The sequence below is a fragment of the Carlito syrichta genome, unplaced genomic scaffold (assembly GCF_000164805.1).
Source record: "Carlito syrichta isolate Samal-C Ts95f unplaced genomic scaffold, Tarsius_syrichta-2.0.1 Scaffold313359, whole genome shotgun sequence".
Taxonomy (NCBI): Eukaryota; Metazoa; Chordata; class Mammalia; order Primates; family Tarsiidae; genus Carlito; species Carlito syrichta.
The window spans coordinates 816,408-843,664 of record NW_007257455.1 but is presented as its reverse complement, the minus strand read 5'-3'; the positions used below and the strand labels follow the sequence as shown (position 1 = coordinate 843,664).

Genomic DNA, 27,257 nt, shown 5'->3' with positions numbered 1-27,257 from the left:
AGCAAATAAATAGGTGACTTGAAAGCCTGCCTCGGAGTGTTCTGACACAAACGCTTCAGTGTGACTTGCTAGACTAGACACACTAGAGAATTCTTGAGCTGAATGTGGATTAGGCGGGTGGATTTTTGTTTGTTTTTTTATTTTATTTTATTTTTTGGGGTTTCTATTGGGTTACCATACTATTTGGCCATAGAACTGTATTCTGTATGGGTGTTGTATTTAAGTTAGGTTTATCTCTCTGGGCTGAATTTCAGTCTCTCTTACTGGAGTAAACTGTGTGTCCCGGTGTCTTCCCTGGGGAAGAATGTGGAAATGTGCTCTGAATAATCTCGGGAGCCAAGCTTATTCTTTGGTTATTTTTGGTATGGTTTAAGGGAAAGGATATATCAGAAGGTAAATGAGAACTCTGTCTTACAGTGTGGTTATTGCTTGTGAAACTGCAGCAGATTCACTTGATCCAGGGAACTTAATGAAATAAGATGTATCATACAAGGTCTGACAATTAGATTCGTGAACCATCCTAGGAAAGGAACTGCATAACTCATTGCTGAATATCACTATGGTCACCTTTGAAGAACTCCCCTTGGAAATCTATGCTTCAATACCAGTGTCTAGTCCACCCATCTGAGCAATTTTGGAACTTTTTCTGGAATGACCATTTATAGCCATCCATCATCAGACTACCCTTGATGTCCTGAATGTCATCAAAATATCTTCTTTTCAATATTTCCTTTATATTCAGGTAAAGAAAAAAAAAGTCACTAGGGGCCAGATCAGGTGCGTAGGGCAGATGTTCAAATAGTTGTTTGTACAGTACTGCCAATGTAAGGGCATGCGACAAGTTCACGAACTTAATTGTCAGACCCCAACAAGTAACAACAACAGCTCTGACAGTCATTCTAGAAAAAGAGTTCCAAAATTGCTTTGATGGGTGGACTAGGCACTGGTGTTAGTGCATAACTTCCCAAGGGGAGTCTTTTGAAGGTGACCATAGTGATATTCAACAATGAGGTATGGAGCACTTTTTCTAAGTTGGTTCACAAACCTAATTGTCAGACCTTGTATAGGAATGATAATTTCAGAGACAGTGTAACCATGCTGATTTTCTTTCTGTTGCAGAGAACTTACATATTCACCTTCCTGCTCAGTTCTCGGTTATTCATGCATCCCTACGAGCTAATGGCCAAAGTTTGCCACTTGTGTGTTGAGCATCAGAGACTCAATGATCCTGATAGTGATAAGGTAATGATACCTTTTTAATTTACAGGGTTTTTAAAAATTATTATATATGCTAATTCTATGGTTTAGATTTGGGGAAGCAGGTTTTCTTAAATAACCCGAGCTTATTCCCAGGCTCAAGTTCATAAATACATCATGGCTGTGCAAGGGGGATTGTGAATGGTCTAGAGAACACAGGATACATCCAATGCTATGAGGAATTCCTAGATCCTGCCTTAAATTGGTGGTACTTGGCATTGATATGGAGGGAGGGGGAGCTTCCTCTACAATCCCAAAGCACTAAACATTTATCAGTGATACTGTAATTATTTGTTTGATATAGTCCATGTTGATGAATACCACTGAGTTAAATTTGCTTTTTCTTCTAGAACCAGATAAGAAAAATTGCACCCAAAATCCTTCAACTTCTTACGGAATGGACGGAAACATTTCCTTATGATTTTCGGGATGAAAGAATGATGAGAAACTTAAAAGATCTGGCTCACCGAATAGCCAGCGGCGAGGAGGTTGGTAACCTGAATTCAACACAGCCCCTGGAATTCCCAGGCACAGCCTGGGTGGGAATTGCATTGAAGGATGCCTCAGAGTCTCCCCTGCTTCCTTCCTGCTCTGCCTCTGGGCAAGCCCTCTCTGTGGCATCTTGGCCTATTGAGTATGTCACGTGGGGATGATTACAACATCCACTTCAAAGGGGCATGATAAAGAGCTTTACATAGTTAATCTGGGGCTGTGTTCATGTTCGTTCATGCTCAGGATTTGTGTTGCAAGTGTGTTTGATTTTATTTTACTTAGACCTTTCTTCCTTCCAAACAGGCTCAAGGCAGCTAGTTAGACAAATGGTATAGTAAAAGCTACAAACACTAGTAGATACAAAGTCAGTGCCATTAGTGGTATAACAGATGATGAGTAGTAGATTCATGAATCATAAGTAGAAACGGACGATCTGGGTCATGAAGGAAGAAAACACGTATGTTGACACTGAAGGCCATTAGAGTAAGACAGGAAGGCTGAAGTTGCAAATGAAGAGAAAGTGCAGCAGGTTATATGATCTTCTCATCACAAAAAAGAAAGTCATACTAATCCTTCATGGCATTAAAGAAACATTTTAAAAATTCTCTTATGAGGGACTTTGGACAGAGGCACAGAATGAGATCCGTGGACACTGCCCTCTAGAGTGTTTACCGCAAATACCCCTTGGCGAAAGCTGAGCCAAAGATGAATGTATCCATTAGCAAAGGTAGTTTTTGGGGGTAGGAAGAAAAGACCCAGAAATGATGCCGATCTTCTGGTGCCTGAAGCTGACTCAAGGCCAGGACCTATATAGGTGAAGATTAAAAGGCAGTCTCCTAGATAATCATTCATAAACATCACTTCCTGCAGTGAGCCTTTGATAAGAGCCAACTAGCTGGGACAAATTCAAGGTTATCCTCTTTGAAGCAAGTCAGAGAACTGTGAATCTCTGTTGAGACTTGTTGGGCAAGGATGGCCTTGTAGTTTCTGCGTTGCTCTTAGGCTACTGGAAACAAGATTTTTAGGCACAGATACAACATTTTCACATGTAAAAAAGTAAAGGAAGCATTTGGCATTTGCAGTGATGTCTTGTTTCATTTGTCTTAAATACTTTTTCCCATTAGAAATAACTTGTCTTGAGAGCTCATTCTTTCAATGGTGTGCTACATAGATAACATAATAAGACACCCTATCTGTTCTAATTCTTGTGGATACATTTTAATTCCCATTCTCCCCACTTAAAAAAATAAGGCTAAAATTATCTAAGATGAGCACTTGAAAATTGTATACCTGACTTTCCTGTGCAGTGTTCTACTCATGAAAATGAAATTAACCCTTTTATTGTTACTTTATGGCATTATATTGAACCCAGGTGCTCAAGACAGCCATTATTTCTGCAAGGCTGAATGAGTCATTTCCTGAGTCATTTCGCAAGTTATGACCATTATAATAATTTTGCTGGTGTGCCTGTTATGGTTTTAGCCAAGTATGAATTGATAATAGGTCCCTCACTCACAAGAGTGAAGCATCACCATGCATTTTTGTAGTAAATCTTATGATAGAGGGGTCAGCTGTTGAGTTACTTGGCAGGGTCGATGGTGGCTCAGTGACCTTGGTTTATGACAAACTGTTCAAAGATTAGTGGCATCATGAGGGCTTTTCCATGCATAAAGGCTGAGACCTAAGTCAGACAGCTTTTCATTTCAGTTTAGTTAGGTAGCTATATACACCTTACCTTCCCTCTGTTGCCTTTTTAAAAGAAACACCTTAATATATAACATACATATTTTATGTATTTTAAAGATAAAATCATGTTTTGAAAATGCCAGGCCGGGCTCAGTGGCTCAGCCTGTAATCCCAGAACATTGGGAGACTGAGATGAATGAATTGCCTGACCCTGCGGGTTTGAGACCAGTGAGGCAACTTGGAAGACCTTGTCTCTACAATAAAAAAAAAATTAGTCAGGCATGGTAGCACGCACCTGTACTTCTGGCTACTTGGAAGGCTGAGGTGGAAGGATTGCTAGAGCCTAGCAAGTCGATGCTGGGGTGGCCGTGAGCATGTGTGCCACTACACTCCAGCCTGGGTGATGGAGTAAGATTTCAACTCAAAAAAAAAAAAAAGAAAGAAAGAAAGAAAGAAAAAGAAAGTGCCAAGTGGGTGGCTGTTGGTCCTTCTTGTCCTGGAAGTCAAAGTGAAATCATTTCTGTCTGTGTCCTGGGTGAGATCTGGTCTTCCTGTTTCACAGGATCAAGCCAGCCAGGATTTGGGTGGAACTGAGGCCAAGGCCGCCCTACTTCTGATCCTGGCTCTCATCAGCACTCCTGTGCTAATAACATAGTCTTGATATAAACTTTAAGAAGCTCAGAGGGTTTAGAGCATGGAAAGACATGAGAAGGTAATCCTAGTCTCGCTGAGGAATCGATTACACTGAGGATTGAGTGGAGAAGTGCCACCTGCCTCAATGAGGTTGAATGTCACAGAGGGACGTCGTTTCTTTGGCTAGTTCCATCCAGTATTCAGAAGTCAGGTCCAAAGCTGGCAGCTAGTTGACCCGAGAGTGCTTTGGCTAGTTCTTTAAACTCCTTGCTCCTTCCTCATCTGTATAGATCACAGAGGTTACCACCCTGTGCTAATGTCTGTGTCAGCTCTAAAATTGGGCAGTGGATGCCCTTTCTCCAGGTCTTTGCTTGGCAGGATCGTGATCTGTCATGTGCTTGAGTGGCTCCTCAGAGACCTTCCCTCAACACCCCAGCTGTGATCATGTCCCCTCCCTTTATGGGTTCTTACCACCCTTTCCTTCATAGCACTTGCAGTAAGTACTCTGTGATTAGTAATTCTAGTCAACCATTCATGTTCATGGCTTCCACATCCATGAATTCAGCCAACCTCGGATTGAAAATGTTTGAAAAAAAAATGGCATCTCTATGGAATATGTACAGATGTTTTCCTTGTCATTCTTCCCTAAACAATATGGTATAACAATTATTTATATAGCATTGACATTGTATTAGGTATTATAAGAAATCTAGAGATGATTCGAAGTACACAAAGTTTATAGAGATGCGCATAGGTTATATGCAAATATGACACCATTTTATATGAGGGACTTGAGCAACCCACAGATTTTGGTGGCCAAGGTAGGTCGTGGTGCTGTTCTGTTCCCCTGAGGATGCCTGGGGTTGACTGGGCTTGCTTTTTTATTTTATATTCCCATTATAATGCCCACTGTGCCCTCTTTGTTCAACATGGGATCCTTAATTCCTTGTGTTTGAATGAATGAATGAAGAAAGGAAAGAACATACAAATCAATTACTGGAAGAGGAAAAAATTATTCCCCTCCACTGAAAGAAATATGGGCTTGGATTGGTACTTGTTGCTTCTTGCCTGAGACATTAGGGAATTTTTTTTGGCAGTAAATGAATCCAGGTGTGTCCTATATTTAATTTACTCGGGTTCTCCTAAATCTGCCAGGACAGTTCCATATAATTTGGCTTAATATGTTTTCCCCTGGGGATTTGCCCAAAATGAAGTGGTTTATTAGGACTTGCCTGCAAGAAACATGAACTGAAACTAATGATTGAATTACATGACAAATGACTAGAGTGGGTAGAATGCAATTTCCTCTTCCTTAAGGGACTGGTCTTCATAATAAGAACTTCTATCTTTATTTGCCAGGTAATAACCATCACTGGCATTTGAAGTTATAAAAAAGAGTAAGTACGTATTTAGCAGTTCATGACTCAGTGAGGAGCCATACTTAACAACACAAAGCTTGATTTCTCAAATGGAATCAAATGGCATTAGGAAACTTTAAAAAGAGGCTGCATACAGATATCCTCCTCTCTCATCATACATACACACTCACACTTTTTCTTTTTTTCTTTTTGAGATGGAGTCTTGCTGTGCTGCCCAGGCTGGAGTGCAGTTGTACTATCATAACTCACTGTAAAGTGATCCTCCTGCCCCAGCCTCCTGAGTAACTGGGACTTTAGGCATGTGGCCCCATACCTGGCTAAACTAGCAGTTATTTGAATAGCTTTTCCCCTGTACCCTACTGTATGCTGTTTTTGTCTTATATTTTGATACATCAGCAGTATTTTATCATCAGCAACCTGACTGTCCATTCCTCTACCTCTTCCCTGAAAAACAAAAAATTGTTTTAAGTGCAGCATGAAGATCTTCCACCAGCATGTAGTGGAGTGAGCATGGCTTTTCACACTTTACTGTGCATCAGAATCACCTGGGGTGCTTACATCGTGCCACCCAGGTACCCTCGACCAGGTCCATCAGAATCTCCAGAGGTGGGACCCGGTGTGAGCTTTCCTGTCAGCTGTTTGTTGTGTGTAACTGCTTCTCAGCTGACTCTCTCCAGGGGTAACCTGAAGAGAAATTTCTGACTTGAGTGTTTTTTGTGGGGACCTGGGCAGGGTTGGGTACAGGGGACACAATGTAGGAATGATAACACACATGGGGGAGCTGCTGAGATGTAGCTTGACAGGTGATACTTTAAAATGAGTTGTTGGTGGTCTTCTGAGTGACCTTTCTTTTTTATTTTTTGAGTTGGAGTCTCAATCTGTCGCCCAGACTGGAGTGCAGTGGCCGCTCCCAGTCACCGCACACTCGACCTGCTGGGCTCCGGCAATCCTTCCGCCTCAGCCTTCCAAGTAGCTGGAATTACAGGCGCATGCTACCCGACTAATTTTTTAGTTTATTGTAGAGATGAGGTCTCACCAAGTTGCCCAGGTGAGTCTCGAACCCATGGGCTCAGGCAATCCACTCACCTCAGCCTCCCAAGGCGTGGGATTACAGGCTGAGCCACCGAGCCCTGCTGAGTGACCTTTCTTACACATGCTTTCTCAGAAAGACGCATAAAAGATAAGTCCTTCATTTGCATCAAACTGTATTTAGTAAAGTAGTAACATAATCCTAGCATGGTTTATTCTTATAAGTGGGCTTTGGTGACTAAGAAGCTTCAACTTTGTAATGTGTATTTTCTATACTGCACTTGATCTCAGTCAGAAGGCCAAGAAACAAGTCTGCTCTAGATAGTTCATGCTATAACTAAGATACCTCAAAGAAGGTGTTTATCAGTCATTCTGAGTAATGCACTAGGAAGCACTTGCATAATTATTAGAAGTAGTATCTAGCTCTCATATAGGCATTTGTTATGACATTTGGGACAAAGGATTGAAGAAAACATTTTTCATGTAACTCAAGATTTTTATTGTAACTCAAGGTTTTGAAGTAGAAGAAGGCTGAACGCAGTGATTCACGCCTATCATCCCAGCACTTTGGGAGGCTGAGGCAGGAGAATTGCCTGAACCAGGGATTCGAGACAAGCCTGGGGAAATTGGTGTGACCTTGCCTCTACAATAAATCAAAAAAATTAGCCAGACTTGGTGGTGCACACCTATAGTTCCAGCTGCTTGGGAGGCTGAGGCCCAAGGATCACCTGAACCCAGCAGATCTAGGCTGCAGTGGCTGTGATCGTGCCACTACACTCCAGCTTGGGTGACAGTGTGAGACTCCAACTCAAAAAAGAAAGAAATAACAAGAAAGAAAGAATGTAGAATAGGTTGGGGAAGTAGAGATGAAGGATTTAAAATAGCCCCAACTCAGCCTCAAGCAGTTCGGAATTCCAAAGAGAGAGGCATTTTCCTTGCATGACAGCTTATCACCAAATACCATCTTCTAAGCTAATAACCTTAATGCCATGTGGAAGGTAGGTTTTTTTGAAAGTTCAATTTTTATACACTTAGGTATTTCATTAGTAATTTTTGGGTTATCTGTGAAGGTAAAAATAATAATAATAAAGGTCACCTAATGGACCAGTTTAAAGAACTCAGCAGAATAGACACTGCCAGGTAGAGAAGAAAAGAAAGAGAAGGCTGTGTGTGCTTTTCAAGCCTTGACTCTGTGAGAATTAACCATTTCCAGATATGTTACTGTTTTTCTCATATGCAAATATCTCTTCATTTAGGTTTTTGTAATATGTTCTAATAAATTGAATTGCTTCTGTGAAAAAAATATGACTGTCATACTTGTAGGGAAATAGCACTTAATTCTCAGGTGATTGATCTCCGCAAATGACATGATGATACCTTATAAAAAGACAGTGAAACCATAAATAAAGGCCTTTCCACATCTACAAGTTCCCTGGGACTGTGCCCCTCTGCAGCTGTTCACCTGAGCACTGCGTTAGCTTTGAACCAGCCTGTGTGCCTTTCTCTGACACAGGCATTATACATATTTTACTTAGAATAATAATTGACAATTTTGGGCTAGAAAAGGAAGACTAAAAGAACAGCATCGCTTATATCGTGGCAACTATGCCCTAGAGAGTGACTGATTGTGAAGTCATTTTTTTTTTACTTAATGAGTGTTGTAAAAGTCAAGAGACTGACACATTCATAATATATACCATGCATTTTAAACCAATTTCTTTTAAGTGTGTGGCTGTAGCATAACGAACTAGGAAGCACAGTGGCACTGGGGGGTAGTGTTACAGAGGGAGTGGCATGTGGAAGAGTTTGGTTGTGAACATTAGTTCTGACTCGTGGATGCAAAAGAAATGGCCATGAGCCAGTGTAGGTCAGATACTGAAAGTGAGCATCACTACTTCCTCACAGTGACTGCTTTCCGTGTCTAAGTCAGAAGGTGGTGTGGAGTGTGAGTGGAAAGTGATGATGTTTCTGTCAAGTAGCTCATGTCCCAATCTTAATGAGATTGGGAATGACAGGAATGGAGAAATCAATAAGGTGGCCCCAAAAGTCTTAGGAAAAAGATACTTTCTGAGATCAATATAATTTAACCCCCAAAAGTGAACTGGTACATTTCTTTGCCACAACAGAGAACAGTTAGTTGTATGTGGTGCTCACTATTCTGGATTCCCTCAATAGGTAACTTAAAATGTCACTGTTGTGCTTTTATGGCCTGAACTGTATTCGCAATGGCAACCCGGGGAAAGAACTAAACCTTACAGGTCTGAAAAGACATTGTATGCATATTAGAGCCAGCTGAATATGCCTGTAATGCCCTCAACCAAGTTGACTCTTCAAGGTCAAAGTACCCCAGTCCCTGATTTTGCACCAGACCCTGGTGGAAAGAGACAGTCAGAGCCAGGATATCATTCTTCGCATGTTCCCCAGCAGACGTACCGGAAGAATGTACAGCAGATGATGCAGTGTCTGATCCGGAAGCTTGCTGCACTCAGCCAGTATGAGGAAGTCCTGGCAAAGATCAGCTCCACAACTACAGACCGGCTCACGGTCCTCAAGACCAAACCACAGTCCATACAGAGGGACATCATCACTGTCTGCAATGACCCCTACACTTTGGCCCAGCAGCTGACTCATATAGAACTGGTAAGGCTGTTACCATCTGCACCCTTTACAGCCACAGACTGGGTTTGCTTTGGCAACCAGACAAAGTATTTGTCAGCAATAATGTCACAGGAGAGGTCAGAGAATAATTCAGATGGGAAATAAGCCATGAGATAATGTGCTTCCTGCAGGCATCTGAATATGGATACTCCTGATATTCTGGGAATTCACTTGTAAATACATATAAAGTAGGTCTGAAGAGCAAATAGTTTATTGACCTTCTTCATCTTCTGCCTCCAGTCAGTTTTTTTGTTCAGTGTTTCACATCTTATAGGACACTGACCTAAGCAGAAAATTGCCTGTGCTTAGACCTTGAAAATGATGATGATATTTAGGGTTTGAGGCTTATTTTATAATTTGCATTTAAAAATGTGGTGCTGCCAGAAGTCAATAGAGGGAGTTGACAGCTCATGTTTTGATCTTTTCCTCAACACTGTTGACCTGCTGAACTTGTGTTTCAGGAGAGGCTCAATTATATCGGGCCAGAAGAGTTTGTTCAGGCCTTTGTGCAGAAGGACCCCTTGGACAATGACAAGGTAATCATTCTACCCAGAGGTCAGCCCTGGAGCCAGATACAGAGTTTCCTAGTCTGTGATAGTGGATATAAGAGACAAAAGCTGAAATCACAGGCTTTAAAATTAGAAAGTTTTTTTTTTTTCTTCCATTAGTCATGTTTGTGGCAGTTTTTCTTGAGCTAGGTCTATGAGTGCCTTTATGGTATTCTTACCCCCTCACTGGCTGTTAGTCTCTTCTTCCTCCTTATTGAAAAATGTAATAAAACCTTTACAGCAAGTAGATACAGGCAGTTGTGGTGATGAAGATAGGAAATAAAAGCATGATGGTTTTAGAAGGTTAAGTCAGAAAGAAAATAAAAGAGAATGCCCTCCCACCTCCTGCTCTTGATTCAATATGCATGGGAAGTGGAGAGAGGATGCACTTCCCATTTGCTGAGCAAGGGACTTGGCTGCTCTGCCTCTGTTTCTGTATGAGAGCCCATGATAGGCATATTGCCTGAGTGGAGCCCACATGGAAAGCAGTACTATGCATGGACTGTAAAATCCATGTGCATGTATGTGAAACTTTTCCCCAGGGACTATGAAGCATTTTGAACTGCTAGACCGAGACTGCGTCACCCACTGATGAAAGCAGTCCTCTGGGAGGAAGGGCAACAGCTGTTTTCCAGCCTCAGAATAGTTTCTCCTAGTACAGGAAGCAAAGAATCTGTTTTGCAGTAGAAGGCTAGTGGAGTTTTTTGTTTGTTTCTTTTTGGAAGGAAGGAAAGAGGGGTGTAATTACCTCTTGGAGCTGGCCTTGAACTTCAAGATGAGATTAACTTATTTTGCTTTTGAGCAATGTGTCACTCAACCTACTAGAGACCATGATGATGTGGACTTATCTACCTTGGAAGATATCTAGTTTTTTCTGACAAGATGCACTAAGATTTTATTATCCTATATCTTAATTTTAAGAGAAAATTTTCTAATCCTCTGCACCCTTAGCCACTCTTTGCTGTGTTGACAACAATTGGTATTTGCACCCCATTATTCAATCAGTATTATTTTAGAATGCAGAGAGGACCCTTCCTTTGAATTGTGCTTCTGAGGACAGATTACCACCCAGAGTAACTTAGTTTCCCAGGAAGGGAGGGAAGGACACTTTTATGAATGCATCAGAGTATATTTCTAGACGTTAGGTGTTCACTGGACTATCCTAAAAGATTTTGATATTTCTGTAAGGATAATCAAGGATGTTAGTGGTTCTCTTTCCCTCCTTCCATCCTAAAAAGCTTTCCTAATCAGTAAACTGAGAATAAAGGCCCATATTTGACAAAATGAGAGCCTAATATGTTCTTTTTTTCTCTCTAATTCATCTGATCACTTTGCCTCTATAGAGTTGCTACAGTGAACAGAAGAAAACACGAAACTTAGAAGCTTACGTGGAATGGTTTAATCGCCTCAGCTACTTGGTTGCCACGGAAATCTGCATGGTGAGAGAACAAACTTTCTCTGTCTTCTAGCTCTCAATGTTATATGTTTATACTTACTTAAGAACTATTAGGTCTACATATTCGATAATTGCCTCTGTTGTCTTTGTCTGTACAGCCTGTAAAGAAGAAACACCGAGCACGAATGATTGAGTATTTCATTGATGTGGCTCGGGAGTGTTTTAACATTGGCAACTTTAATTCCTTGATGGCAATAATCTGTGAGTATTTTCTGAAGGATACATGTCTTTCATTTTTACAGTTCCTGTGAAATGACCCACTGAAAATTTGCAAATAGTATGATTTTATTAATGAAAAGTGTACTTTTTAATCCTGAGTTATTTCAGATTGTTGAGAATGCTTTAAATAGCCAAATTGGTGCAAATATGCATAGTCTGTCTTAAGTATGCAAGAATTAATGGAATACTTTAAGTTAATTTATTCTTAGCTAAATATTCATCTATAAAAGCTTTTGAGCAAGATATTTAATCCAGAAAGTGTGCACATCTATGTATTTACCCCATAGAAGTGCAAACACATGTCCACAGATAGATTTGTAAAATAATGCATGCAAGCAGCATTATTCATAATAGCCTTAAAACAATGCAAATTCCTGTTTACAAGTGAATGGCTAAATAAATTGTGGTATATTTGTGCAATGGAGTACTATTCAGCAATTAAAATGAATAGTTGGTACATAAAAATAACATGGATGAACTTCAAAATCATTATATTGAGCAAAAGAAGCCAGACACAAGAGTATATACAATGTGATTCCATTTATATGAAGTTCTAGTCCAGATAACACTGATCGGTGGTGATTTCTGTTCTGATTTCTGTGGGAGGGTAGAGACTGACCAGAAGAGAGTTGAAGGGAACCTCCCAGGATAATGTGTTCTACTAGTCTTGATAGGGGTGGTAATACATGGATTTATACAGTAGTCAAAATCCATCCTGTTGTATAGTTAAGATCTGTATGCTTTTTTGTCTGTAGCCTACTAGCTTCAATTAGAAAGAAATCTCCCACTTCTGGTCTTTAAAATGTGAATGCTGTTAGCATGGAATTAATATTTGTACTCCTTTAGGCTAATGTGGATTCCTTTTCTCTATAAATTGCCACTGTCCTATTCTTCTAAGTAGCTGTGGTCCATGAAGTGTCCTTCAGGAGAGGTAGCAGGACATGTTGGAATGACTGTGGGTTAGGGTGTCAGATCAGAGTGAGCTTCCGTCTCTGTTACTTGTTAACTGGATGACCTTGGGGAAGTTTCTTACCCCCTGGAGCTTCAGCTTATTCTTGCAAGAATGTTGAGGGGATATATTTGGTAATATATGCAAAGCACAGTTGACCCAGGAGGCTACAGGTCAAGAGTCAGCAAACTACAACCTGTGGGTCAAATCTGGCCCACAATTGGTTTCTTTATGGCAGTGAGCTGAGAAAGCTAAGAATGTTTTTTATATTTGTAAATGATTGAAAAAAGTCAAAAGAGTAATAGTTCTAACATGTGACTATAATATAAATTCAAATTTCAATGCCTGTCAATAAAGTTTTATTGGAACACAGCCATACTCATTTGTTCATATACTTATTCACATGGCTAGAGTATGGATGTTTTTGCACCATTGTGACAGTGGTTTGTAGTTGTGACACAGACCATATGGACTGCAAAGCCTAAAATGCTTACTATCTTTCCCTTCATAGAAAAAAATCTGCTCACCCCTGCTCAAATAAAATGGTAGCACTTATGCTGCTTCTGGGCTTAAGGAGAATTTGCAAGAAAATGTTGTAAAATTGGAATATATTGTGACTAATTAGTTTTAGAACTCTTACACTTAGTAGTGAACCCTTTTTAGGAGTATTGATTAAAATGGTTTGTCTTATTTCTCTATTTTCCTTTTTTCTCCCTCTTCATTTTAAATGGAAAGCTGGCATGAATATGAGCCCAGTCTCTCGGCTAAAAAAAACCTGGGCCAAGGTGAAGACTGCAAAATTTGACATTCTTGAGGTATGTTTTGCTATTAAGCAACGTTTTGTACCTGGAAAGTAGAATTTGTTTATATGCTCTTGCCTCTTGGTCAGACACTACCTCCTATCTATCCTTACAGACTCTTGGGAAGGAAAGGGAGAAGAATTGGAAGAAGGGGAAATAAATTGGGTGGTGGGCTAGTCCTTCTAAAGATAGACATGTCCATTTGAGGCCTGATTGACTAGAGAAGTGGTGACCTGTTGATCACACCACCTTCTCTGCCAGAATGGAATCTAGGTTCTGAACAGTTGAAAGAAAACATTTATTTGGTATATTTCATGCACATGTGTTTGTGAGAAGGATAAACCAAACTCCTGATGAATCCCTTATTTTGAATGCTTTGATGTAGAGCTTAATATGTGATCTTAAAAATTTCCTACAGGTGAGAAATAGTTAATATTCTTTTCTTTTATCTGCAGCATCAGATGGACCCTTCAAGCAATTTCTACAATTATAGAACAGCTCTTCGTGGGGCAGCACAAAGATCTTTGACTGCTCATAGTAGCAGAGAAAAGGTTTGTACATGTGAACTGCTACGTGGAGCCTTTTTTCACATGTTCAGGTCTAAGAAAGAGAGATATGTGCTGTAGAAACGATGCCACCTGCCGGGCAAGGTGGCTCACACCTACAATCCCACCACTTTGGGATGCAGAGACGAGAGGACTAACTGAGTCCAGGTGTTAGAGACCAGCCTGGGCAAATTGGCAAGACCTCGTCTCTACAATAAATAAAAAAATTAGCCAGGTGTGGTGGCATGCGTCTATGGTTCCAGTTATTTGGAAGCCTGAGATGGGAGGATCATCTGAGCCTAGCAGGTTGAGGCTGTGGTGGCTATGAGCGTGCCACTGCACTCCAGCCTGGGCAACAGAGTGCGACTCCTACACACGTGTGTGCGCACACACACATACACACACACGAAAGAAGGAAGAGAGGGAGGGAGGGAGGAAAGAAAAGAAAAAAAAAATGCTTGCCACTTGCCAGGAAAGTTGGACTGTGAAAAGGGAAAGATGACTTGGTGTAGAACTTGCAAATGTATTCTTATGTTTTATTATTACATTATTACTTAAATGACCTCTGTGTTTCAAGTGATAAATTAGGTCATGTATTGAGACAACTAGTAGCATTAGAGGGCAGTTTGGTTTAATGGAAAGTAGACATTTAAGCTCTGCACAAGGTAGCTAAGTTAATGCAACTTTTTCTCTTAAAAGAATTAGCTTAGCTCCCACAGTGAAGTCATTTATTCTTAGAAAGTAGGTTGTTGGCTGGGCTCAGTGGCTCAGCCTGTAATCCCGTGCTTTGGGAGGCCTGAGCCTACAGGTTCAAGACCCACCTGGGCAACTTGGTGAGACCTCATCTCTATAGTAAAAATCAAAAAACTATCCAGGCATGGTAGCACACGCCTGTAGTTCCAGCTACTTGGAAGGCTGAGGAGGAAGGACTGCTGGAGCCCTGCAGGTCGAGGCTGTGGTGGCCAGGAGCGGCCACTGCACTCCAGTGTGGGTGACAGAGTGAGACTTCAACTCAAAAAAAAAAAAGTAGGTTGTTACTGTAGCATCAGACCTGCTGTTACTAATGGATTAAATGTGGGTGGCAGAAAAAATACAGGGGTGATATCTGAGAAATTCATGATCTCACCCTCTACCCGACTCTTGAACAAGTCACTGCAGTCCTGAATCTACCATGCTTGTGACTCTGAGGGTCCTTCCTTGGTACATTTTAGTGTCATATTTACTGACGACGGAGAGTCAGCTATTCAGCATGTGGTGGTCATGTGATTGAGCAATGAATACCTGGTTAAGGTAACTTGATTCATAAAGGTTGCTTGATGAAGGTTATTTTCTGTTTGGATTCCATTCATCTTTTAAATTAAACTGTGTCTTCAACAAATAAAAGAAATTGGGGGTTAAAAAGCAAGTCATAGCTTCTCAACCACTTCCCCTGCAAAGCTTCATCCTCAGTGATCTAACACAAAAACAAATATAAAACCCTACCCTACCTTTAAAAAATGCTAAGTTGGTTCTCAACCAGATCTGAATAATCAGTTTTGATAATGTTTCAGAGATATTGTAAGTACTTTAACTTTTTTTTTTTTTAATTAAGAATCTGAAACAGTCAGAGAGGAGGTGAAGCAAAGAAGGTCTCCCTGTGCCTGACCGAGTTGACCAACTTTTAGGTTTCACTTGCCCAGGATTACTGTGACTAAGTGGATAAATACCTAATCTGAGGTTCTTTAAGCTCTGGACAGTCAGCACATGCATGGAAGGACCCAGCACCCCACCATGTAATGTGTGAGGATGCACTAGAAGCTGTGTGTGGCCTCACCTCTCTCTGTGTTGCATGTAAGGCTGTCAGCATGGGCCTTCATGAGAGGATGGTGGATCTGCCTCTGTGAGGAGTCTGTGGGATCATTCTCTCTATTTCAGTTTTGTTATTTTTTCCAACAGATTTTATGTGAACATGAATTGTACTCTATATTCCAGTACAATGAAATCACAACCATTTTGAAAAAATATGCCATTTCTTTTTCACAATTGCTCTCAGTGGCTGAGAATGAAAATGTTTCTGGTTAAATTCATCATTCTTTATTTTAAAAAATTGAATCTTTTTTTTTCTTTTTTGAAGTAAGGGGGGACTCTTTATCCTAAAGTAATTTACTATTTTGCAATCTTCCTGGCAACTTAAGTAGTGAAATAGAATCTTTGATACACTTTCAAATCTCAAGTTTATGTGGTTGAAGTGGCCCTTCTCTAGGTACCTGTGATGGAACAAAGCAAATCTGCCTTCCACACAGGGCCTTTACATGTTCTTTAGATAGCTGTTTTTTCTGTATGTTCTTGTGTCTCCAGGTTTTTAAATCCTTTTGCCATTCTGGTTGCCCTAGAAGCTTGCCTATTTATCAGCTTTGATTTCTTTTTTTTTTTTGAGTTGGAGTCTCACTCTGTCGCCCAGACCGGAGTGCAGTGGCCGCTCCTGGCCGCCGCAGCCTCTACCTGCTGGGCTCCGGCGATCCTTCTGCCTCAGCCTTCCAAGTAGCCGGAATTACAGGCATGTGCTACCACGCCTGGCTGATTTTTTGATTTATTGTAGAGATGAAGTCTCGCTGCCCAGACGGGTCTCGAGCCCGTGGGCTCAGGCAATCCACTCACCTCAGCCTCCCAAAGGCATGGGATTACAGGCTGATCTAGGTACAGTTTTTAAGGTACAGTTACTGGGTCTTTGAATTAAGAATATTTTGAAAGGGAATTGGAAAACATTATTACTTGAAAAGTATCCCACTAAAAACATCATTGGCAAGAAAACTCATGTAAATCCAAAGTCTTTATAATCTGATTTTTACTGTGAGATTTGTATGGGGGTTATAGATTTGAAGGGAATGACCCGAGAATGAATGAGAAGTAGAAGCCATGAGACTTCTTTCTTGCATAAGAGCATGAGGAACAGAACAGTGAATTATCCTAAGGCAGGCCAAAGATTGCCACCAGTCCATGGCCTATTAGGAATGGGGCCACACAGCAGGAGGTGAGTGACTGCAAGTGAGCAAAGCTTCATCTGTATTTACAGCTGCTCCCCATTTACTAGCATTACCACCTGTGCTCCTCCTCCTGTCAGATCAGCTGCGACTCCTATGAGAATCTAATGTCTGATGATTTCCCACCCCACCATGGAAAAATTGTCTTCCGTGAAACTGGCCCCTGATGCCAAAAAGGTTGGGGACTGCTGACCGAAGTGACATTAGTTGTATTTCTCTTTCCTTGAAAGAGTGATTCAGACAATCAGTAGTGGAGCATCTTGCAGGCACCTGAATGCAAAAATTACTTAAGATATAGCCTCTGCCATCTAGAATTTATAATCCAACTGTAGGCACATGGTGTGAATGTATGAGAAGTTTAAATATCAATATGAGACAGTTAAATGATCAGCACCTTATGAATCTCACAGCTCAGCACCAAAAAATAGAGCACAAAAATAAAGTCCTTTCTTAGAAGCTGTTATGGTACACAGATATGTCATCTTGATGATAATTGTGTTCTTGTTTCACTGGGGCTATTGTATGATGATGTATCCTTATTCTAGGTGAATATCACCTTGGACACAGTCATACAAAAGCAGATGTAGACAATATGTAGATGAATGTGTGTGGCTCTGGCCCAGTCAACTTCTGTGGCCACTGTCCTTTAGATGTCATAAAATGTTCATGCATCATGAAAGGTTATTCTTTTGATTTTTTTCCCAGCCACTTATGAAAGTAAACCATGTGGCTCCTAAACCATCTAAAAGTTGCCCAAGGGTCACAGTGTGGCAGCTCCTAGCCTATACCACCAGTGAACTCTGGAGCCAGTTTTTAAAATGGTGTCTGACTAGGTCAAAGCTAGGTGTTTTCCACTCACAGGTAGTCTTGCAAGAGGCAGGGTTTAGGTGTACCTTATTGTCACAGCGGCTGTTTAGTTCTAACATGATAGAGAAATAGCCAACAACATAATTAGCTAAATTTACTAATTCAGCTTTAGAGAATTCCACAGATAATAACAAATGATTAAAGGTATATTTAAATGGGCTGCCAAAACTGAAGATTCATGTTAGTTATTTTCAGAGATCAGTGAAGGATAAAAAAAAAAAAACAAAGCTCATTGTTTTTTAAATGACTTTAGGGGAAATCTGAATTTCTCTCTGGAAGTGAATTGATGCTTAGTATTTTTGTGCATGAACTGTAAAGAAGGTTTTCGCATTTATCTGGTGTAGAGTTACCACACGAGTCATAAACTCAGGAGACTTCAGAAACTTAATCTTGGAGAAGCAAGAGAGACCCACAGTCTGTGTTTGGTGCATTTTTTGCATTGTAGGAAATTTAGAATCTTTAAAAATATTTTGGCATTTGAGAGGAAGTGAAAATTATTGTATCTGAGTCTTGTTCTCTGTTCATTGTGGATTTAGAATGATATAGGGGACTTAGAGATTATTATTTTAGGTTAATTAATTAAATACTTCATCAAACCAAAGAATTCAGGCAGCCAAGTATTATGAAAGAAGGGTTTGTTTTTTTCTAAACAACTATTAATTTTAATTTGTATGTTTATCTTCTTCACTTGGGGCTCATCTGTCTCAACACATATTGTACAAGGTGCTTCTTCGGGGATTTCCCAGGAGAGCAGGTGCTGACTTGTGCTGTCATACATACACAGGCCAAGTTGACTCAGCAGCAGCCATTGCCTCAGACCTTGAGCTCTCCCACTGTCTTGAGCATCGTCTTCGAGGGTAGAAGTAAAATGTTCATCTAGAAAAAGTTGATCTGGAATGTAGACATCCAAATAATACGGCAATATGAGGGGAACCCAAAAACCCCAGAATTTATTTATAAAAATTGTGTATTTATTCTTCCATGTTTAAACTTTAGTCATCTTCAAAGTACTCTTCGTTTGATGGAATACACCTATCCAGATGCTTTTTCCACTGCTCAAAACAGTTTTGGAACTTGTCCATTTTGATGCCTTTTAGTGCTTCTGCCATTTTTTGTTTCATGTCTTCCACATTGGCAAAATGTTTCCCTTTGAGGATTTTTTTCATGGGGGGGCGGTGGGAGGAGAGTTTCTAGGGGCAAGATTGGGTGAATAGGGAGAGTGGAGCATGAGGATCATGCCGTTGTTGATCCAGAAATGCTGAACACTCAGTGTGATGTGGGCAAGTGTGATCTAAATCATCATCATTAAATAGGCAAAGCAAGTGTTGAAAGAATCTCCACAACAATGCAGCCTCTCCTAACAACACTAGTGATAGGGGGATGCTAATGGGTTCCTAGAATACTCACCTAGCAGGGGAAGCCTGTGTTACAAAGGCCTGCCCTCTAAAAGATAATTCCATTTTGTTGGGCCCCCCTCATAACATATTCTGGCAGGGAGATGGGCCATGGATCTTAAACTCTTGGTATCTGCAGTGACAGGTGTTTGATTAACATTTTGCTAAGGGGTTGCTAAATAAAAAGCAAGAGTTCTTTTAGGTATTTTTTCTTTCATTATAGCTAGAATTTTCAGTTTTTATTGCATGCTACTGCATTAATAAAAATAGAAGAAGCTATAGAAAAGCACTTAACCTATCCACTTCTCAGTGCTACTTGTCCTTGCTTTGTTTGGGTTATTAACAGCATTTGTAGCTTAAGCAAAAGTATGTACAGGAGGAAACTGCTCTCGTGGAAGAAGCAAAACACTACCTTAAATCACTGTAGCAAGGCACGTGATCCAAAGTTAACACTGACCATTGATCTCTTGTATTATTTGATGGCAAGGCTAAACATCTATCTGCCTAGACAAACCAGAGATCTTTTGTTTTCTCTAGATTGTGATACCATTCTTCAGCCTCTTAATCAAAGACATTTATTTCCTCAATGAGGGTTGTGCCAACCGCCTTCCCAATGGCCATGTCAATTTTGAGGTGAGTGTGATAAACAAGACCCAAGTCTGAGCACAGGAAGGGGCAGCTTCTCCACCACTGCATCCCAGACCAGGCCACTGAAACTGATTGGGCAGTTTCGGGACACTTTCTCTCTCCCTACTATTCTGTAAGAAATAACAATACCAAGCAGAAGAGGGTAGCTGCCCCCTTATGATTATTACTATTTGAGGAAACTGAAGGACATTTTTACCTATACATAGAATATATAGCTTTTATTAAATTAAGAAAAGTCTATAATTCAGAATAACAAAAACAAAAATGGGCAAGGTGTGGTGGCTTACCCCTGTAATCCCAGCGCTTTGGGATCTCTTGAGGATCTCTTGAGGCCAGGAGCTTGAGGTTGCAGTGAGCTATGATCATGGCACTATACTCCAGAGTGGACGACAGAGTGAGATCCTCTCTTAAAAGAAGAAAGGAGAAGGAGAAGGAAGCATTTTAAAATGAAATTTTCTCTTCTAAGCTCATAATTTTTTAAAAAAATGTTGATTACCTTTATATTCTTTTATTCTCTTCCAGAAATTTTGGGAACTGGCCAAACAAGTGAGTGAGTTTATGACATGGAAGCAAGTGGAGTGTCCCTTTGAGAGAGACCGGAAGATCTTGCAGTATCTGCTCACAGTTCCCGTCTTCAGTGAAGATGGTGAGGCCTTTCAACTGGACCTGCTACTGGCATCCCCAAACCCTCTGTCTAGGAAATAAGCACAGAAATGCTTGGTTCCTCATATAAACAATCCTGTCTTCTGATCTGTTCCATCTTAAGAATTTTCCATTTTGCAGAAAACCTGTGATTTGCCCCTAAAATATTTGCGCTTAATAGTCACCCATAAACAGCATATTTCTGTCTTTGGGTGATCTTTATGGGACCAGATCTGCAAAGCTTTGGGGACAAGTGGAGTTATTGATGGATTTTTTTTTCTTGTTTGGGCTTACGTCAGTGGAGAAAAATATTTTTGTGGTATGTTGACCATCAAGGTAATTTGGGGGAAAAAACAATCTGGCAAATTACCATCCCCTGCTGTTGGAAAAAAGTAGTGGAAAGTCTTGACCCATTAAAGCATTAGGGAATTTGAAGCAGAAAAAGTGATTGAATGTGCACAGAAAAAATTCACCAGAAGAGTTCATAAAATACTTGGGAATTTATTCTATTGATTTGTTATATCCAATATTATAGGCATCAATATCACCTGTTAATGATTTCTCATAGTAGATTGATAGTATTTGCCATAATAACTGAAGAACATTTAAAATTAATGTTACCCAGAAGGGATTTGATTGCTTTTAATATGTATAAATAGAATTAATAACAAACTTTAAATATGGGAATGGAGAGTCTTTCTGATTTATAAAGGAAGCAAAAATATTAGAAAGATGGAAAACTGACCTTGAAAATATGGCTTTTTATCCTAGGGTTTATGTATATTTTTTTAAACTAAGGCTACCAGGAAAGACACCCCCCATCCCTCTCTTTGTAAAGAATGTAAGTCTGAGCATGTGACAGCATCATAGGGCTTGCATTTTGTAATAAGCATTTTTGCCTTATAAACTCTTAGTTAACTAAGTGCCTTTTTGACCCAGAGGCCCTTGGAATTTTGTTGAGTTGGCTGAGCAGAGGCAGAGTGACACTCTGTGTTCTTTGTGTATATCAAAGCTTCTAGGTTGTGATGTGGTATGGTAGAGTGTGCTTTGCTGTAGGGGTTGGCAAGGAAGGGATAGAGTCAGAGGATCTGTCGGGAGAGGGCCTCCATGTTAACGCTTTTCTCCTGGTTGTTTGTAGCACTCTACCTGGCTTCTTATGAAAGCGAAGGACCTGAAAACCACATTGAGAAGGACAGATGGAAGTCTTTAAGGTGAGTGTCCTTACGGCTTGTGGTCAGCTCTACTTGAAGCAAGCCATGGACTTCCTTGGGACATGGACGGCCACCTGCTGCAAGTCCTCTGCATTCTGTTGCTGTCAACCAAGTCTTTGTGGCTTAGAAATCTGACTACCTTCCTTCAGTTTCATGATCTTTCATTTTCTATACTGGCAGATATACAGTGACTATTCTTATTCTCATCCATGATTTAATGGAATGAGAGACTGAACCACGGTGTGATTAAAAAAAAAAAAAGCACTGACTAATTTTCTTTGTCTAAAAGATTAGACTTTTTATTTCTGAGTAGTTCCAACACCAAAACTTTAATTTTATTTGACCTTAGATAAAAAAGAACTAAGTTCCAGTTGGACTGTTAGAGTTAGGTGTTGCTTACCCACTGGATTTCTGTCTCCTCTTTGGTTTGAGAGAGAGGTGGAACTTATTTATGTATTTATCGAGTCAGAGTTTCCCTCTGTCGCCCAGGCTGGAGTGCAGTGGCATGCTCACAGCCACCACAGCCTCATCCTGTTGGGGTCAGGCCATCCTTCCACATCAGCCTCCTGATTAGCTGGGACGACAGACCTGTGTCACCATGCCCAACAAATTTTGTGAGTTCTTGTAGAGATGAGGTCTTGCCAAGTTGCCCAGTCTGGTCTCAAACCCCTGGGCTCAGGCAATCCTCTCACCTTGGCCTCCCAAAATATTGGGATCGCAGGCGTGAGCCACCAAGCCTGATTGAGAGGTGGGATTTTAAATATAATCTGGAGTTTTTTTCAACTTTCAAATTTTGATATTTTATTTGTATTTCCAAACAAAACTAGGATAAGGTTAAATTTGTACTTTAAGCATTTGATATATATTAATAGGAAAAATTGTTGTCGTCGTATTTCTGCTAAGAAACTCTGGGAGGCTAGATGCAGTGGCTTACGCTCGCAACCCCAGCACTTTGGGAAGCTGAGCTGGGAGGATTGCTTGAGCCCAGCAGTTCAAGGAAACAGTGAGCTATGATTGTGCCATAGCACTCCAGTCTGGGGCCAGAGTTGCTAAAAAAAAGAAAGAAATATTCAGTTAAAAAAAAGAAAAGAAGGAGGAAGAAGAGGAGAAATAACAATAACTCTGGGAATGTACACCTTTTTGTACTGGAATTGGCAAGCACATTTTTTCTTCCTTTTATGGTCCTAGAGTCATTTGGGAGCCTTCATTATACTTTATATGAGGCTGGGTGCCTGCTGGGGCATATCTCAAAGTTGTGTATAATGTAACATTTGTATCAAAATATACGTACTGCATGCTTTAATATTATTCATGTGCAAAGTGTGTGAGCCTCAGAGTGTATGTCTTGATGGATAAAAGATTTGGGAATGGATGACTTCAGATAAGTTTTGCCTGTCATTCTTCTTCTTTTTAACCCTTCCTTTCTGTGTTTTAAAAGCATTAAGTTTAGCAAGTCCCTGAGTATAGTTTATCCATTGCTACTTTTCCTGTAGAGTTTTTTAAAAATTGATAAGCAAAGTAACTATGCATCAGTGATACCTGATGTCTGCATGACCTGTGGCATCCAGCCATATTAACTCATTTATGATTGCTGACGTGAATTTACGTCTTCGCAAATTCTGTTTCTGATTGCTGCAAGGTTGCCATGTGTATGTGTTATTATATTTTGCCTGAAAATAGTGAGGCAAGGAGAGAGAAAGTTAATTGAGATAATTATCTGATATCAACTGCTCAATGTTGTTATTGATTTATGTAGTTGGTAAAAATTGCAAGCTGGTCATTATTTTGTTGCGATTAGTATTGTATACTTGTATTTTGATATTTCAGGGCTTTCATACTTCAACACTAAAAATAATGTACCATAATTATGGAAAATTAAGAAATATATGCTGATGAGATTTTCAAGGTCGAAAATGAATCCAGTGGACTTATTGGTGATAGTGAGATAGAGATGTAATTATAGATAGATATGTAGATAGAGATGATAGATAGATGTAGATAGATAGCTTATGACAGATAGAGATGTAATATAATGAAGAAATATATATATAATATATATGCATAATATATATTTGGAATCCAAATAAAAATACAAAGGATGATAATCAGAATGGTGTCTGAGACAAGTACTGCATGTGTCTGCAACTTTCAGCTGTATTGTAAAAAAGGTGACAATTTAGAAACGACCGTTTCACTTGTGCTTAACAGCAGAAGTTTGTGGCACCCAACTTCAGATTTTTAAAAAATTTTTACCCACTCTTAGTATTAGGAAAGTGAAAAATTTGCCAATCACAAACATGTTAATAAGATAATTCAGGCCTACCTACAATTCTTTCCTGGTTGTTATTCTTTTATGACATATTCCTTTTAATTAGTGGTTCAGTTGTAAAGGTTCATAAGTCAAAGGCTTGATAGTAAAAGTTGAGAAGTGAATTGTGTAATCTTCTCCTGTATCTGATTATACTGCTCACATACTATACAATAACAATATTTGATTGAGTGAAATGTAATCAAAGAATTTAGCAGAAGCCGGGCTTGGTGGCTCAGCCTGTAATCCTAGCGCTTTGAGAGGCTGAGGTGAGTGGATTGCCTGAGCCCGTGGGTTCAAGACCCACCTGGGCAACTTGGCAAGACCTCATCTCTACAATAAATCAAAAATTAGCCGGGCATGGTAGCACGCGCCTATAATTCCAGCTACCTGGAAGGCTGAGGCGGAAGGATTGCCAGAGCCCAGCAGGTTGAGGCTGCGGTGGCCGGGAGTGTGCCACTGCACTCCAGTCTGGGTGACAGAGTGAGACTCCAACTCAAAAAAAAAAAAAAAAAAAAGAATTTGGCAGAGAATTTAGAAAGCAGAAGTGATAAAGAGTATATGCTGGCTTAAATTCAGACACAAATTTGTGAGTCTATCTGCAGTTGTACTTTGGTCAAAAGCACTCAGTAATGATGTTTCTGATAAGAATTTTTTGGAGACTGACAGTGGACCTGATCAAATGAACAATGTATAAGGAACTACGTATATGAACATAGCAAAGATCTGTTTTTTGGCATGAAGACAGTTTCCACTGTCTTGTCAGGGTCCTCGCAGAGCTGCCCCCTGAGCTGGTGTTCAGGCCGTGCAATCCATCTCGTGTCCTGTCTGTCCCATGGCCCAACTCCCCACATGTCTCCCTGGAATGAGTTCCTCCTGAACTCACGCACTCATCAGTTTTCCTCCCTTGTTGCCAGCCACGTGTTGTTCTGTGTTTGTGGTCCTTTTCCAGATTGTTAGGTAAGCCCCATTAGGGCAAGCACAAGTTCTTCCACTCAAGCCTGTCCCAGCTTGGGACACTGCTTTACCCTTCACTGCCTGCAGTCCAGGCATCTGCAGTGTCACTGAATGACAGTGCCTTGCTGCAGGGGTTGGCCAAGGGCACAGTGACCCCAGAAAACATAAACAGAATAAAATAGACTGTTATCATGTACAAAGCTACATATGACACTCAGACTAAGTATAATCGTCCCTGGGTGTCCATGGAGAACTGGTTCCAGGACCTCCTGCAGATGCCAAGCCTGAGGATGTTCAGGTTCCTGATATAGAATGGTGTGTTTGCATATAACCTGTGCACATCCTCCCTTGTACTTTAAATCATCTCTAGATGACTTAGCATATGTATAATACCTACTATAAATGCTAATATACTAATAGTTGTTATGCTGCGTTGTTTAGGGAATAATGACAAGGAAAAAATGTCTGTACATATTCAGTGCAGACAGGCTTTTTTGTCAACTATTTTTGATCCAAGATTGGTTGAATTCACAGATGTAGAATCCAGATACAAAGGGTGACTGTATTCTAGAATGGTAGTGCCTACATGACAGCTCATGTATGCATCAGCTTTAAGCGCAGTACAGTATCTTGACATAGATGCTTTCTTTGCTGACACTAGAACCCTCCACTGCAGCCCTTCAGTCCATCAGTGGCAGTGACAGGTATACGTGCGGGTAAACCCCGTCGTGTCAACCACTCCTTACACTCTCCCAGCGTCCCTGGAATGTGTTGTGAGGATGCTTATATCCATTAAGCATACCCATCAGTGATAAGATCAGCACACACCTAAAAGCTCCTTATCATTCATGATCTTTGCTTTTTGTTTTTGTTATAAACCTACCCAAGATAGAGATTTATTCATAATCAAAGCTTTGTTATCTCCACTAATAAGTATTTGTTTTTAAAGTAACTGTTTTTCCAAAGGACCAGTAGAATTTCAAAGCTTGAAGCTTTTTGTTGTTGTTTTTTTTTTCTTCCTGGTTTTACTGTGTAAAATCAGGGAAAGATAAAATGAGTATCAGGGAAAGCATTCAAATCCTAGTTCCAAGAGTCTACCACATTCTATCTCACATGGTTTTCTTTATGACCTAGGTCAAGCCTCTTAGGCAGAGTCTAACATGTGGGAGTGATTGTCTCTGCTGCCACCGCTGCTGCATCCTGCAGCCCGGCGAGGGACTGGCCTCTGTGTTCCAGCATCCACTACCACGAAAACCCATGAAGACCCTGCCGTCATTGGAGTGCTCCGGTCAGCAAAGCACGCAAGATCGCCTGGGAGCAGATGGGGGACTTACTTTCTGCAGTTGATAGATGGACTCAGATTCTGAGAGACTGAAATGTTCACTAAAGACACTGGAGAGAGAATTGCAAAAAACCCCAGCTCTGCTCATGATTCATCTCCTGGAATTTCCATGGGAATACCGGCTCTGCACCTGGACAGAGTCTTCTTTTGTGTATGTGTTCTCTTATTTGGTTGGACATTTGCTGCTAACAGGACTTGCCCAGCAGAGTGCTGGCTCTGAGGAAGCCCAGTTTCTTTGTTAACTTAAATGCAAAAGGGAGAGGAAGAGGGGTCTAAAATCCCTCCATCCAGGGTCCCCAACCTCAGCTCAGTGTTGCCAGCGGGCTCGGCCGGCCGGCTGCTGGCCGTGGGCGCTGCTCGCTCTTGTGTGTGCCGGGCTGTAAGCACCTCACCTCCCTCCTCCGACGAGGTTTTGAGTTGGCTGCTGGTTAGCAAACTCCTTTTTACCCACATAAGTTATTTAATATAATGATGAAGCGCAACACTGTGGTAGGAAAATAGCCACTAGGGAGAAAAAAAGCAGAGTGTGTCTTTGGACTGCTTCCCATGCTAGAAGGCCTTTTTATTTTTATTTTTTTCTTTCTGAGCTGTTTACAGCTAACCACTTTGTTCTACAGATGTATTTTTCAGTTTTTTGTTACTTAGTTTTTCATGACACCTGGTTTTTTTCCTCTTGTAAATGTAAGTGATCTGACTTTAAGGATCTTGAGAAAACTCATGGCATAATTACAATTTAATTTTTTTAACTGTTATTTTTTCATTACTTTTTGGAGTCTGTTGGTGACTAAACGTGTCAACAAAGAATAAATTAGAAGAGTTACCAGCCACCCCCCACTGTAGCAGTAAACAAAACAGATGAAAAACACCTTGCTGTTAACTCAGTGGTCGATCTAATTGTGAAATAGTTCTCCTTGTTAAATATCTAAGTAAGCCTGTCTTCGCTCTGCAAACAGCCTTGTATTTATTTACGCTAGGAGACACTGTAGCGTAGTCATCTGTGCTAATTTAAAAAAGCAAAACACCATGTTCTAAACACATGTATTTGAAAACTTAATAACATGGTTCCAAAAAACAGAGCTTGTGTGTAAACTGCACGTCATCTCAGCAGACCCCAAATGCCCCCCATTTTCCCTTTACAGCCATCAATATATTTGACACTCTGTGGCCAGGAGTTGTGACTCTTTCTTTTCTTTTATGGATGGAATGTTGGGGGCGGG

The 27,257-nt window shown here is 40.5% G+C and overlaps 1 protein-coding gene across 6 annotated transcripts in view; it reads left to right on the top strand.

The window, feature by feature from the left end:
- RASGEF1B (RasGEF domain family member 1B) overlaps positions 1-27,211 on the top strand; it is a 363,583-nt gene extending 336,372 nt beyond the window's left edge. For 4 of the 6 annotated variants that reach the window (XM_021718720.1, XM_021718719.1, XM_008070344.1 and 1 more), the window contains 12 exons: positions 1,120-1,242; positions 1,608-1,745; positions 8,901-9,116; positions 9,596-9,670; positions 11,026-11,121; positions 11,237-11,339; positions 13,042-13,121; positions 13,562-13,657; positions 19,470-19,565; positions 20,103-20,226; positions 21,361-21,433; positions 25,833-27,211. In XM_021718720.1, coding sequence (XP_021574395.1) covers positions 1,120-1,242; positions 1,608-1,745; positions 8,901-9,116; positions 9,596-9,670; positions 11,026-11,121; positions 11,237-11,339; positions 13,042-13,121; positions 13,562-13,657; positions 19,470-19,565; positions 20,103-20,226; positions 21,361-21,433; positions 25,833-25,857 — 1,245 coding nt within the window. In that variant the 3' untranslated portion in view covers positions 25,858-27,211. The remainder of the gene's footprint in view (positions 1-1,119; positions 1,243-1,607; positions 1,746-8,900; positions 9,117-9,595; positions 9,671-11,025; positions 11,122-11,236; positions 11,340-13,041; positions 13,122-13,561; positions 13,658-19,469; positions 19,566-20,102; positions 20,227-21,360; positions 21,434-25,832) is intronic. The other 2 variants (XM_008070345.2, XM_021718721.1) reach the window with 2 other exon arrangements.
- The last annotated feature ends 46 nt before the right edge of the window (positions 27,212-27,257 follow it).